Genomic DNA, 12,025 nt, shown 5'->3' with positions numbered 1-12,025 from the left:
TCAAGAATGTATCAGTGAAGCTAATTAGATTTTGTCTTAGGATACGAACATTAAGTTTTATAGAATTCTAACATACAATTAACAAAACTGGCCACAAATAACATCAATTTCTGAAAATCATTTATTTTGTCTTGCCTTCATTAAAAAATTACTTAGGCCAACAAAATGTCTCAATCAATTAAAAGTCAAACCAAGTACTTAAAAACTTTTTGACCACTCTGTGTTATTGTAAAAGAATTCCAGAGAAACTAGATAGACATATATAATCAGTTGTGCTAACCAAACTTATATAAATTAGGGCTTATAACAGTAATAATTAAGACTCATTACAGATATCAACTGATCCAGGCAAAATATAAATTACCTTGACAAGCTGATGAAGTCTCATTTCTTTCAGAAGGTGGTGTGCTTGGATTGTTGAAATGACGTGAAGTTCCTTGGTTCATGTCATTGTTTGTAAAATCCTCTGAATGGCATGTACAACAACATGACAATGGTACTTCAACTTTTTCACTTACGCCCTCATCTGCTGGCTTCCCTAAAAATGAAAGAACCTCTATTTATAACATATCTAAGTAAATAAACATTAATCATTCTCTGCAGCTAGGGTAAGTAACAAGCCCAGTTCACCCAGGATTGGGAAGTTTCCTAAGATACAAGATTTTTAGGGCTAACACCAGGAAGGTACCTGGCAAACCTGGACAAGCTGGTCACTTTATCTGCACCACCAAATTAGGACAGGAGAGAAATACTTAAGTCAAAAATGTTTGGCCAGACACAGTGGCTCACGTCTGCAATCCCAGCACTTTGGGAGGCCAAGGCAGGCAGATCACTTGAGGTTAGGAATTTGAGACCAGCCTGGCCAATATGGTGAAACCCTGTCTCTACTAAAAATACAAAAATTAGCCAGGCATGGTGGCATACACCTGTAATCCCAGCTACTCAGGAGGCTGAGGCAAGAGAATTGCACAAACCCAGGAAGCAGAGGTTGCAATGAGCCAAGATCACGCCACTGCACTCCAGCCTGGGCAACAGAGCAAGACTCTGTCTCAAAAACAAAAGCAAAAACATTTATAGAGAAATTATCACCCATTTATGTAATCTGCAAAAATCTAAGATTAATAATGTAATGGAAGTATAACCACTCAAGTATTCATTTAAAATTCAAGAACAGATTGAAACAAGGACCTAAAGTAAATTCTTAATTACTACTTTCCTTAAATGAAGAATTTGAAAGTTCAATACATTAAATAATAATGTAACACATAAGGGTTAAAGCATTCCCCACGTTATATTTCTATTTCAAATAGAAACATGTTCATTGATGTATTAATTCTGATACATGCATCAAAATACATTTTAAGATCAATATTCAAGTCAATAAAATAGGCAATTTTGGTGCCTAAATATAATACAAAATTGTAATCAGTTTACACCGTGTGCCTACATTGTATACAAATGTACTACTCATATACTCCAAAAAAAGCTAAATAATTTCTTTTTAAAAATAATCAGTATTGATACTGTTTTCCCATTTATACCATATAAATATTCCTAATTCTATTTTTCAGGCATCTGCCATTAAGACCTGAAGTTAGCAACGATAAACTCACTTTTTCCAAAATTAACATCAGTAAGAATCAAAATGAACAACCAAAAGATTATGAAATATTTACTTTATATTATTATGTTCTTATTGGTAACAAACATTTCATTTTTAAAATGTATATATATATACCTATATACACATACATACATACATACACATACCATATTTAACCTCAAATTCTCCTAATACTTTAGGTTAAACCCATCTAATCATGTAACTAAAATGTATCCAATATTATATTTCTGATTCATTATATAGATTATATAGTCTTTCATAAAAGTATATATTAATAGACATTTGTTAGCAAACAAAGTAAAAATAGCTTGGCCTAGTGGTTCGTGCCTATAATCCCAACTACTCAAGAGGCTGAAGCAGGAGAATCACTGAGCCCAGGAGTCTGAGGTTACAGTGAGCGATGATCACATCACTACACTCCATCCTGAGCGACTCCACTCAAAAAAAGAAAAAAAAAGTAATGGGAAGTAATATAAATTCATACAAACAATATTATAATAAATTTTTGCTTATTTGGCATCCAAACAAGTAGGAAGATCAACTAGAATGTATTCTTTTTTATATATTCCATGTGTTAATGTTATGAGAAAGGAACAAGTAAGCAAATATATTAAAGGATTTCCAAAAATTAAAAAAGCAATTAGTATGTGTTATAGCATCATGACAGCCCATCTCTTGCATCTTGTACGTACAAATTATCATCTAATTATTCTATAATGATAACCCTAAGCATCCAAAACTTGGTTTGCTTTTTGAGACATGGTCTCACTCTGTCACCCAGGCTGGAGTACATAATCACAGCTGTCTGCAGCCTGAACCTCCTGGGCTCAAGCGATCTTCCTACCTCAGTTTCCCAAGTAGCTGGGATTACAAGTGTACATCACCATGCTTGGGTAATTGATTTTCATTTTTTGTAGCGGTCAGGTCTCACTATGTTGCCCAGGCTGCTAAAACTCTTTATGTACTTTCCGACTCATCAAAAGACTAAATTACGTTCAGTGTTATTTTAGCATTAATGAAATATATTTTGCTATATTGAAACTCTTTTGGCAGATACATAACTTTTTTAAAGAAACATCTTTAAACGAATATTTAAATTAGCTAGAGCATGGCTGAACCGATTTTGTTAAAGAGTACCATATTATGTTTTTTCAGGCCCCAATAAGCAACCTGAAGATATCAAGCAACTACTTACCAGTAAGAGACTGTTGCCATGCTAAAGCAGAACAAAGTAAGGCTAAGCTTTTTCCACTTCCTGTGGGACTCTCCAATAAACAATGCTGCTTACTGTTTAATCCTCTGATAATCTATGGACAGAGAAACCAATGAGAAAGATTAATAAACATTTTACTTTATAAAGGTCTCTCTCCACCTGAAGTACAAATATAACAACAAGGAGAAGTGAGGTTGCACTCCAGGGAACAACAATAGCAGAAGGAACTCATATTCCGTTAAATCCAAGCTTTATTCCTTTACACCTCTCCCTGAGATTATCTTGGACTTACCAAAACATCAAGCATAAGAGAAGAAATGAAAAGAGCAATCTATGCCAGAATTATGCAAGCACCAGTGATTTCTGTAAAACCAGAATACATTACTACCTATCAATATCTCTGATGAAAACTTAATGTAAGATATTGGTAGTGAGAGTATAAATTATTACAACTACTTGGTAGAGAAATAAACAATTTCTTATAAAGTGAAGATGTCCAACTACAGCAAGTCCAGCTCTATGTGTACACCCAAAACCTTCCCCATATGAACACAAGAAAATATGCATAAGAAAGTTCACAGCAGCAGCCAGGCAGGGTGGCTCATGCTTGTAATCCCAGCACTTTGGGAGGCCACGGCAGGTGGATCATTTGAGGTCAGGAGTTCGAGACCAGCATGGCCAACATGGTGAAACCTCGTCTCTACTAAAAATACAAATATTAGTTGGGCACGGTGGTGCAGGCCTGTAATCCCAGCTACTCTGGAGGCTGAGGCAGAATCACTTAAGCCTGGGAGGTGGGGGTTGCAATGAGCGGAGATTGTGCCACTGAACTCTAATCTGGAAGACAGACTGAGATCCTGTCTCAAAAAAAAAAAAGAAAGTTCACAGCAGCACTGTTTGTAATTGCAAAGAATGTAAACAAGCTAAATGTCCATCAATAAGAAAATGGACGACAAATTCTGGTATATTCGTCCAATAATCCAATAGAATATATACAGCAGTTAAAATGGATTAAGAATCAACAAGGATATATACTAAAAATAATGCCAAGTTTAAAAACTCAAGTTCTGCAGAAAGATAAGGTACAGTATCACATCAATGCACAAAGTTTAAAAATATGTAAAATAATATTTTATATTATTTATGGATATATACATATGTAATAAAAGTATAAAAATATGTCTAGGAAAGGAAAAGAACAAATTCAGGATACTAATAATCTTGTTACCAGTAAATAAAAATGAAGTACATATTGGCAAAATAGATTTAACAAATTCAGGATACTAATAATCTTGTTACCAGTAAATAAAAATGAAGTACATATGGCAAAATAGATTTAACAAAACTGGAAAGTTGGTTTACTCAAATTTGTATGTTAATTTTCTACATGATTCAAACAAAACAATTAATGGTGAGAAATATAGTATCCTGTGTAAAAGATAGTAACTACTCTGTAGAAAGCAGTTATTCATTAAAAGTATAGAAATTCCAAATGAGCTGAGAACATTTTTCAGAATTTTCTTCTTTGTCTTGATATATACATTTACTAGCAATCATTAGTTTCCCAGAGGTTATTCTTCCAAATGAACCCAGAAAATACTCTCCATTTACTATTTGAAAATATGAATGCAGTCACATACTTAATATACTGTATGGATCATAAGTATCTATATCTTAAAAATTTAACTGCTGAAAAATACTTACAGAATTCATCATAGCAAGCTGTGATGGGTAAGCTTTATAAGGAAAGTTAATCTTCACCCCGCTAATTGTATATTCAGACCACATTGCAGACATAGTGCTTTCCTGTTTATTTCAGATTCCTAACTGCAACAGAAATGAAAATCAAATATTGAGACACATCTTTCAAAGAAAACCAGAAAACCAAAACTAAGAGAGAAGCCTGAAAATACAAACTGGAATTAATAAGAGCATAAACAAAACAAATGGAAACAAAAGAATTTGCTAGTATTATAAATCACAGCGGTCAAGAGCATGTCTTAGAGTCTAACAAATCTGGATTTGCATCCCTTGCTCTGCCATGTATTAGTTGTGTGACTTTGGGAAAGTTAGTTTCCTTCTCTAAACCATAGTGACTGTATGTACCCCATAGGATTGTGGTAATGATTAAGTGAAATAATGTGCAAATATGATACGGTACATACCAGATTAAATATGAGCTCTTGTAACAATTACATCAGATGTAATCAACCTACAGAAACAAGTTCCTGAGGCCTCTCTCTAAAACTCCATACCACCACTCTTTCTCCTCCGGTTCTTCCCCTTGTGTTATCCTTTCTGCAGTCCTCCAGTTAGAAGAAAAAAGCTGTGGACCAGAAGTCAGGAAGCATAGGTTCTATACCAGATTTTGACAGGGTCTTTGATGTACCTTTTTACTTCTCTGGGTCTAACATCCTTATCTGTGATGACCCCTAATTTAATTTAAAGGCTGTTGTAAAAAAGAGAATGCCCACCAGGCGTGGGGGCTCACATCGGTAATCCCAGCACTTTGGGAGGCTGAGGCAAGCGGATCACGAGGTCAGGAGTTCGAGACCAGCCTGACCAACATGGTGAAACCCCGTCTCTACTAAAAATACAAAAATTAGCTGGCATGGTGGCGCGCACCTCTAATCCCAGCTACTCCGGAGGCAGGAGAATCGCTTAAACCCAGGAGACAGAGGTTGCAATGAACTTGAACCCGGGAGGTGGAGGTTGCAATGAACCAAGACCGCACATTGCACTCCAGCCTGACAGAGCGAGACTCTGTCTCAAAACAAACAAACAACAACAACAAAAAAAAAACAAGAGAGAGAGAGAGGAGATGCCTTGGCACATAGTTAGGCACTCAAAAATTTTATTTACAGGTCAGTAGAGTATTAGAGAAAGAGGATAGGCTTTGGAGTAAAGCAAGCCTAAGTTTGAATTCCACTGCGTGAATCACGTAACTTCTCAGAGCTTGTTTGTCCATCTATGGAATTGAAATACTACTTACCTGACAGGGTTTTTATGAAAATTAGCCCAGGATCTACACAGATGAGGTGATCGCTTTAATCCTCACCTCTTCTAAACCACTTTTCTTAACCTAGGATCCACGGATGTAATTCAGACAATGACCTCTTGAAATTGCATGCAGAGGTTTCTCTGCATAATTGCATTTTTCCAAAGAGAAACTCCATAGATTTCGCTTCCCCTAAATAGATCTCAAGGAAATCAAAATAGCGGGGGAAATTACATGCATTGTTATCAAATAAGGAATTATTTGCAGCCGTGGGGAAAAAAATTGTAAATTCAATCTGGGGATGAAGAGATGGTTAAAATAGCAATTCAATAGATTATGAAGGCACTAACATTAACCACCGCTTGTGTGTTCCAAAAGAAGTGAAGAACCACGATTCTGGGGTATTTTCCAGCTCTAACATTTTGAGATTCTATCTGTAAAGCTCTGAGAATGAGATGTGGTGGAATTGAACCTCTTAATATGAATCAACAATTCGACGCTTAGTAACTCAGATATAATTTAGAAATCAACCCGTCTGGTACTCGGCTGTGGCAACAATTGCCTTAAAATGAGGTAGCTTCCCCCCAAATATTGCATAAACGACAAACAAACCCCTCTGCCTCCCGCCAAGAAGTAACGCAGCGCCCCGGGCTAAGAACAGGCCTGTGCTCAGAGGAGGTAAGGATAGGCTCCCTCCTCCCACAGCCAGTTGAGATCCCCGAGCCCCTGGTGATCCAGTCATCACCCATGGGCCCGCAGGCGGCTTGAGCGAAGGCAGAAGTACTCAAGCCCTTCCCGTGGACTTCCCTCCGACTTGCCTGTCTGGAGGAAAACTGAAGCAACGCTCTGAACTCCGATTCACCGAAGGAAAGGAAACCGATTTCTGAGAGCAAATAAACCGGAGCCCTGGAAGAGAAGAAAGGGCACGAGCCCTTCTTCCTCCCTCTTCCTGGCGGGGCTGCTACTCCCCCGGCCTGGTGTGCAAGCTTGCGGCTGCCGTACCCTTCGTCCGCAGCGGTGCTCACCAGACCCCGGTTACACAGCCCGAGACGAATTCCCGCCTCCCGCCCCCTCAACTCCCAGAGCCCAATCGCCCTACGAGCTCGACCAATCACCCGTCAACGCCAGGAATCAGCCAATCCCGGTGCGAGGTGAGGGGGCGACAACTCCGGCACCCAATGAAAGTCTCTGAAAAAAAAAAACAACACGGACTCACGGTGTGCGGCGGCACAAGAAGGCTATCGCCACTGGAGCAAATCCCTTGAGTTTGTTTAAAAGAAAACGTCTTCCCGGTTTGACTTTTGAAACTGGCGATAGAACCTGTACAGCAAATTTCTTGGAAACTGTAAGCCTCATTCTTCACATCCGTAGACTAGCGGAAAGGAAACATCTTTAAGCTTTGCTAAGCTCTTTGAGCACTCATCAGTGCCACTCAGTTTACATTTCCCAGCTTTGCAGTAGCCAGGGTAGTGAAAAGAATGAGGCGAGAATTGCCAGGCTGCTGAGCCAAACTTAAATAAGACGGCTCTGTGACAACGGGCTACAATCTATCTCTCATAATATTCAGTGCTTTCCCGTTTACTAAAGCCAGAGACACGCTGTCAGGGTCTCCAGTATCATATCACTTCTACCTCCATTAAGGCTTTTATCCGCCTTCCATCCCTCCTAAGACCATTTTTTATTTGCCAATAGTACTTTAATTTACTCAAAGAAAAGGAGATTCATCATGATCTTGCCTAATTAGGTTTTTTGTTTGTTTTGAGATGCAGTTTTGCTCTTGTTGCCCAGGCTGGAGTGCAATGGCGCGATCTCGGCTCACTGCAACCTCCACCTCCCGAGTTCAAACGACTCTCCTGCCTCGGCCTCACGAGTAGCTGGGATTACAGACTTGCGCCACCACGCCCAGCTCATTTTGTATTTTTAGTAGAGACGGGGTTTCTCCATGTTGGTCAGGCTGGTCTCGAACTCCCGACCTCAGGTGATCCACCTGCCTCGGCCTCCCAAAGTGCTGGGATTACAGGCGTGAGCCACCGCGCCCGGTCTAAATTATGTTTTGTATTTTTTTTTTAATTCTGTATAACCTAAACTTGGCTCAAATAATAATATCCCCCAAAGCCAAAACCTAATATTGCTTCTCAAATTCAAGTTAACTAGTTTGGGGAAGGAGTTTGTGGGGAAGAAAAAGCAGGAGGGGGCTAGTTGATTTGTTTGCCTCACTGTCAACTGTGATATCTTACGAAAAATGACAAAATTTGTAATTATAAACTCTACCCTTTGAACTAGTAATCTGAGCTCCAGATATTTATCCTAAAGACACAATCTAGGGCCGGGCGCAGTGGCTCACGCCTATAATCCCAGCACTTTGGGAGGCCGAGGCAGATGGATCACGAGGTCAAGAGATCGAGACCATCCTGGTCAACATGGTGAAACCCCGTCTCTACTAAAAAAATACAAAAAATTAGCTGGGCATGGTGGCGCGTGCCTGTAATCCCAGCTACTCAGGAGGCTGAGGCAGGAGACTTGCCTGAACCCAGGAGGCGGAGGTTGCGATGAGCCGAGATCGCGCCATTGCACTCCAGCCTGGGTAACAAGAGCGAAACTCCGTCTCAAAAAAAAAAAAAAAAAAAAAAGACACAATCTAAACGAAAGAAAATGTGATACATCAATTGACAATACCTATTTGTAATACTGAAAAAATTATGAACTTCCCAGTCTAGTAATATAAAGGTGGTTATGACAGATGAATTCAATACATTATGAAGCCAATAAAACTGTAAAAATTAAACTTGCACCGGGCGCTGTAGCTTACGCCTGTAATCTCAGCATTTTGGGAGACTGAGGCAAGCAGATCACCTGAGGTCGGGAATTCAAGACCAGTCTGACCAACATGGAGAAACCATGTCTCTCCCCAAAATACAAAATTAGCCGTGCGTGGTGGCACATGCCTGTAATTCCAGCTACTCGAGAGGCTGAGGCAGGAGAATCACTTGAACCCAGAAGGCGGAGATTGCGGTGAGCCGAGATCGAGCCATTGCACTCCAGCCTGGGCAAAAAGAGCGAAACTCCATCTCAAAAAAAAATAAAAGAAACTTGCAAGAAGAAAATCCCGTATAAGGTTAAGTGAAAAAAAGCAAAGCAAGGATAATGTTTAAAAATAAATCCTTAAAAATGCCTTCAGGGGACCGGGCGCGGTGGCTCATGCCTGTAATCCCAGCACTTTGGGAGGCCGAGGCGGGTGGATCACGAGGTCAAGAGATCGAGACCATCCTGGTCAACATGGTGAAACCCCCGTCTCTACTAAAAATACAAAAAATTAGCCGGGCATGGTGGCGCGTGCCTGTAATCCCAGCTACTCAGGAGGCTGAGGTAGGAGAATTGCCTGAACCCAGAAGGCGGAGGTTGCGGTGAGCCCAGATCGCGCCATTGCACTCCAGCCTGGGTAACAAGAGCGAAACTCCGTCTCAAAAAAAAAAAAAAAAAAAGCCTTCAAATTATTTCTCTTTTATAATTTTTTAAAACACCAAATCTTTTGAGTCACTGCTCCAGGATAACTACTCTCATAAATTACTAAGGGTTTCAACTGGCTCTCACCTTGTATTGCCATTTAATGCATGTGGCATAAGAGAAAGGGATACACGTAGGCCCTTGGAACCATACAGGCCTAGAATACAGTCCCTTGAACTGTTCCCTTCAGGTTAACTCTACTGGAATGAAACACAAAAAACTACAGGTTGGTTTGATAAAGAATATGAATGTTTATAAACCAATATTCAAAATAGCTGCACACATCTGTTTTCACTTGAATAAAAAAATCCCATTGTGACAAATTTTATACCTTAACTTAAAATACATGAATATTAACATTTACTAATATATTTACACATTTTATTTACATCATCAACAAATCTGATGAAAAACAGCAAATGTGATTATTTTAACACAGCAGGTTATGACCAGTCTTTGAAAATTGATCCAGGAATGTACACTGCCTTTAGTTAGAAAACATACTTTAACTTTTTCTGAACTCCTAGGGCATATCTATTCACATAAAATATCGCAAGGCCTCAGTTAAAAAAAAAAAAAAGGAGCAGTTGTATTCAAAACTGCCTTGTTTAAAAATATGAAAATTCTTATGCTATTTTTAAGCATATGCTTTTATTTTTCACATCAAAATTACTTAATTGAACATTAAGCATCTAATAAAAACTTATAAATATTCTATCACATGTGATACTATGCACTTCATGATTTGAAACAGCTACAAACTCATTCTCACAGAATATGAGGTAGGGCCAGTAGTAACCCCATTTTACAAAGGAAGAAAATGAGATGTGACTATTTACTAGTGAAAAGGCTGAAGTTAAATTTCATTTCTTAAAAACTACACCTTCTTAGTACCCTCACTAATTTTTACAAGTGAAGAGGTCTAGCTGGGTGGCTCACATCTGTAATCCCAGCACTTTGGGAGGCCAAGGTGGGCAGATCACCTGAGGCCAGGAGTTCAAGACCAGCCTGGGCAACATGGCAAACCCTCATCTCTACTAAAAATACAAAAATTAGCTGGGCGTGGTGGCACGCGCCTGCAGTCCCAGCTACTCAGGAGGTTGAGGCATGAGAATTCCTTGAACCCAGGAGGCAGAGGTTGCAGTGAGACAAGATCACCCCACTGCACTCCAGCCTGGGCAACAGGGTGAGACTCTACCTCAAAAAAAAAAAAAAAAACCACAAGTGAAGAGGTCAGTTTCAAGTGGGGGTAAGGAAGTGTGTGATTGAGGTATATCTGAGAGAGAAAAAAGGGAAGTACTTTCTACATTGGATACTTAATTTTTTTTTCAAATGAGGATTACAGTTTACCTGAATGTGTCTGCCTAATCAATGGAAATTACTGACAGAAGACTGCAAAATCATTCAGCAAGACAATATTTTCTACATTTTAATTTTTCCTGAGGTTCAAACACTGCAATTTCTTACTCACAGATCTTCTCAAAGTAATGTATGAATTATAATCCTAATGACAAGCCAAGTGCTCTTTAATCCAGTGGGTTTTATTGCTCTACCTTCATGTAATTTGATATATATTTCCCCCCTGTGAGCATTAGGTAAGTTAATAAAGCATTATAAAAAAAATGTAAAACAAAAAACTAAATGAGATCTTTCAGGTTCTTCTTTGAACAAAGATGTTTCTGTAAACACTTTTATACCAGTATCTTAAAATTCCAAATTATTCAAGTATCTCTTTAAACATATGGCTTCATATATTAATAAAAATTGAAGCAAATATGTGAAATCTTTAAATCCTCATCTGTAATTCCACAGAAATCATTTACAAAAGCTACGTGCCTTTTTAAAAGCTTTCTCAATACTCTTTCTTGAGAACTAGAATTCCAACTTGCATTACTATTACTTGCATTGCAAATCTTTTGAGATTTCTACTTGGGTTTTTAACTCCTAATATTTCCTTAACTCTCCTTTCTCTTTACACTTTTTCCTCTCCTATCTTTGCATCTTTGTCACACTCTGTTACAAGCTCACAGTTAAAATAAACACTAGGGCTACCCACAGACTCATTTTTATAAGAAATTAAATTAAAGGCATGGCAGTCTTTCTTCACTTCAAAAGCTAAATACAAAGCCAAATTCCCTTTCCAGTAATGAGTTTCTTACATGTGTTCCCAATGGGAAAAAAAGCTCAGCTGCTACAATATAAACATACCAGCAAAGGAGAGCCAAAGACGTGCCAATCAAATACAAGCAAGCATAATTCTCATAAAGTTCTAAATTATATTCATGTTGAATTGAATTGTTTTAGTGATTCCAAGACATTACTTTACTGTTCCCATTCAGTTTAGAGTTGTTATAATATGCAGATTCATGTTGGGTGTATGCAGCAAACAGCTTCATATTTGGGTTTTAAATTTTGTTTTAAATTCCACTAACACTCATATTTATTATTTCAATTACTGTTCTTTCAATACAGTGACAGAGCTGTACATCAGGATCCATGCTTCCAGCGTCCCTGGATCCATTTTTATAAGATGAATCTTTACAGATCTGAGACCATCCACTTGGTTTCTCCTTTATTTGTTGAAGACCTACAACATAAGGAAAAAAAAATTAAGGCCAAGAAATCTGGTAAGGAAATTGGCCTTTTTGTTTGAGATATTAAGATAATCCTTGAATATAAGTTACCA

At 38.4% G+C, this 12,025-nt stretch overlaps 2 protein-coding genes across 11 annotated transcripts in view; both read right to left on the bottom strand.

Annotated features, from left to right (window-relative positions):
- Nucleotides 1-4,661, bottom strand: part of BRIP1 (BRCA1 interacting helicase 1) — a 154,336-nt gene extending 149,675 nt beyond the window's left edge. For all 4 annotated transcript variants that reach the window (XM_012445557.2, XM_012445560.2, XM_012445559.2 and 1 more), the window contains exons 1-3: nt 4,542-4,661; nt 2,820-2,931; nt 365-538 (exon numbers count right to left, since the gene is read on the bottom strand). In XM_012445557.2, the coding sequence (XP_012300980.2) occupies nt 365-538; nt 2,820-2,931; nt 4,542-4,634 (379 nt within the window). In that variant the 5' untranslated portion in view covers nt 4,635-4,661. The remainder of the gene's footprint in view (nt 1-364; nt 539-2,819; nt 2,932-4,541) is intronic.
- Nucleotides 4,662-9,566: 4,905 nt separating this feature from the next.
- The window catches only part of INTS2 (integrator complex subunit 2), a 65,059-nt gene continuing 62,600 nt past the window's right edge, over nt 9,567-12,025 (bottom strand). For all 7 annotated transcript variants that reach the window (XM_021674675.2, XM_021674676.2, XM_021674681.2 and 4 more), the window contains exon 25: nt 9,567-11,926. In XM_021674675.2, the coding sequence (XP_021530350.1) occupies nt 11,757-11,926 (170 nt within the window). In that variant the 3' untranslated portion in view covers nt 9,567-11,756. The remainder of the gene's footprint in view (nt 11,927-12,025) is intronic.

Source organism: Aotus nancymaae, unplaced genomic scaffold (genome assembly GCF_030222135.1).
Source record: "Aotus nancymaae isolate 86718 unplaced genomic scaffold, 86718_ANA_hifiasm-v0.15.2.pri h1tg000018l, whole genome shotgun sequence".
NCBI lineage: Eukaryota > Metazoa > Chordata > Mammalia > Primates > Aotidae > Aotus > Aotus nancymaae.
The sequence above is the reverse complement of the archived record's forward strand: the minus strand, read 5'-3'. Positions and strand labels throughout refer to the sequence as shown.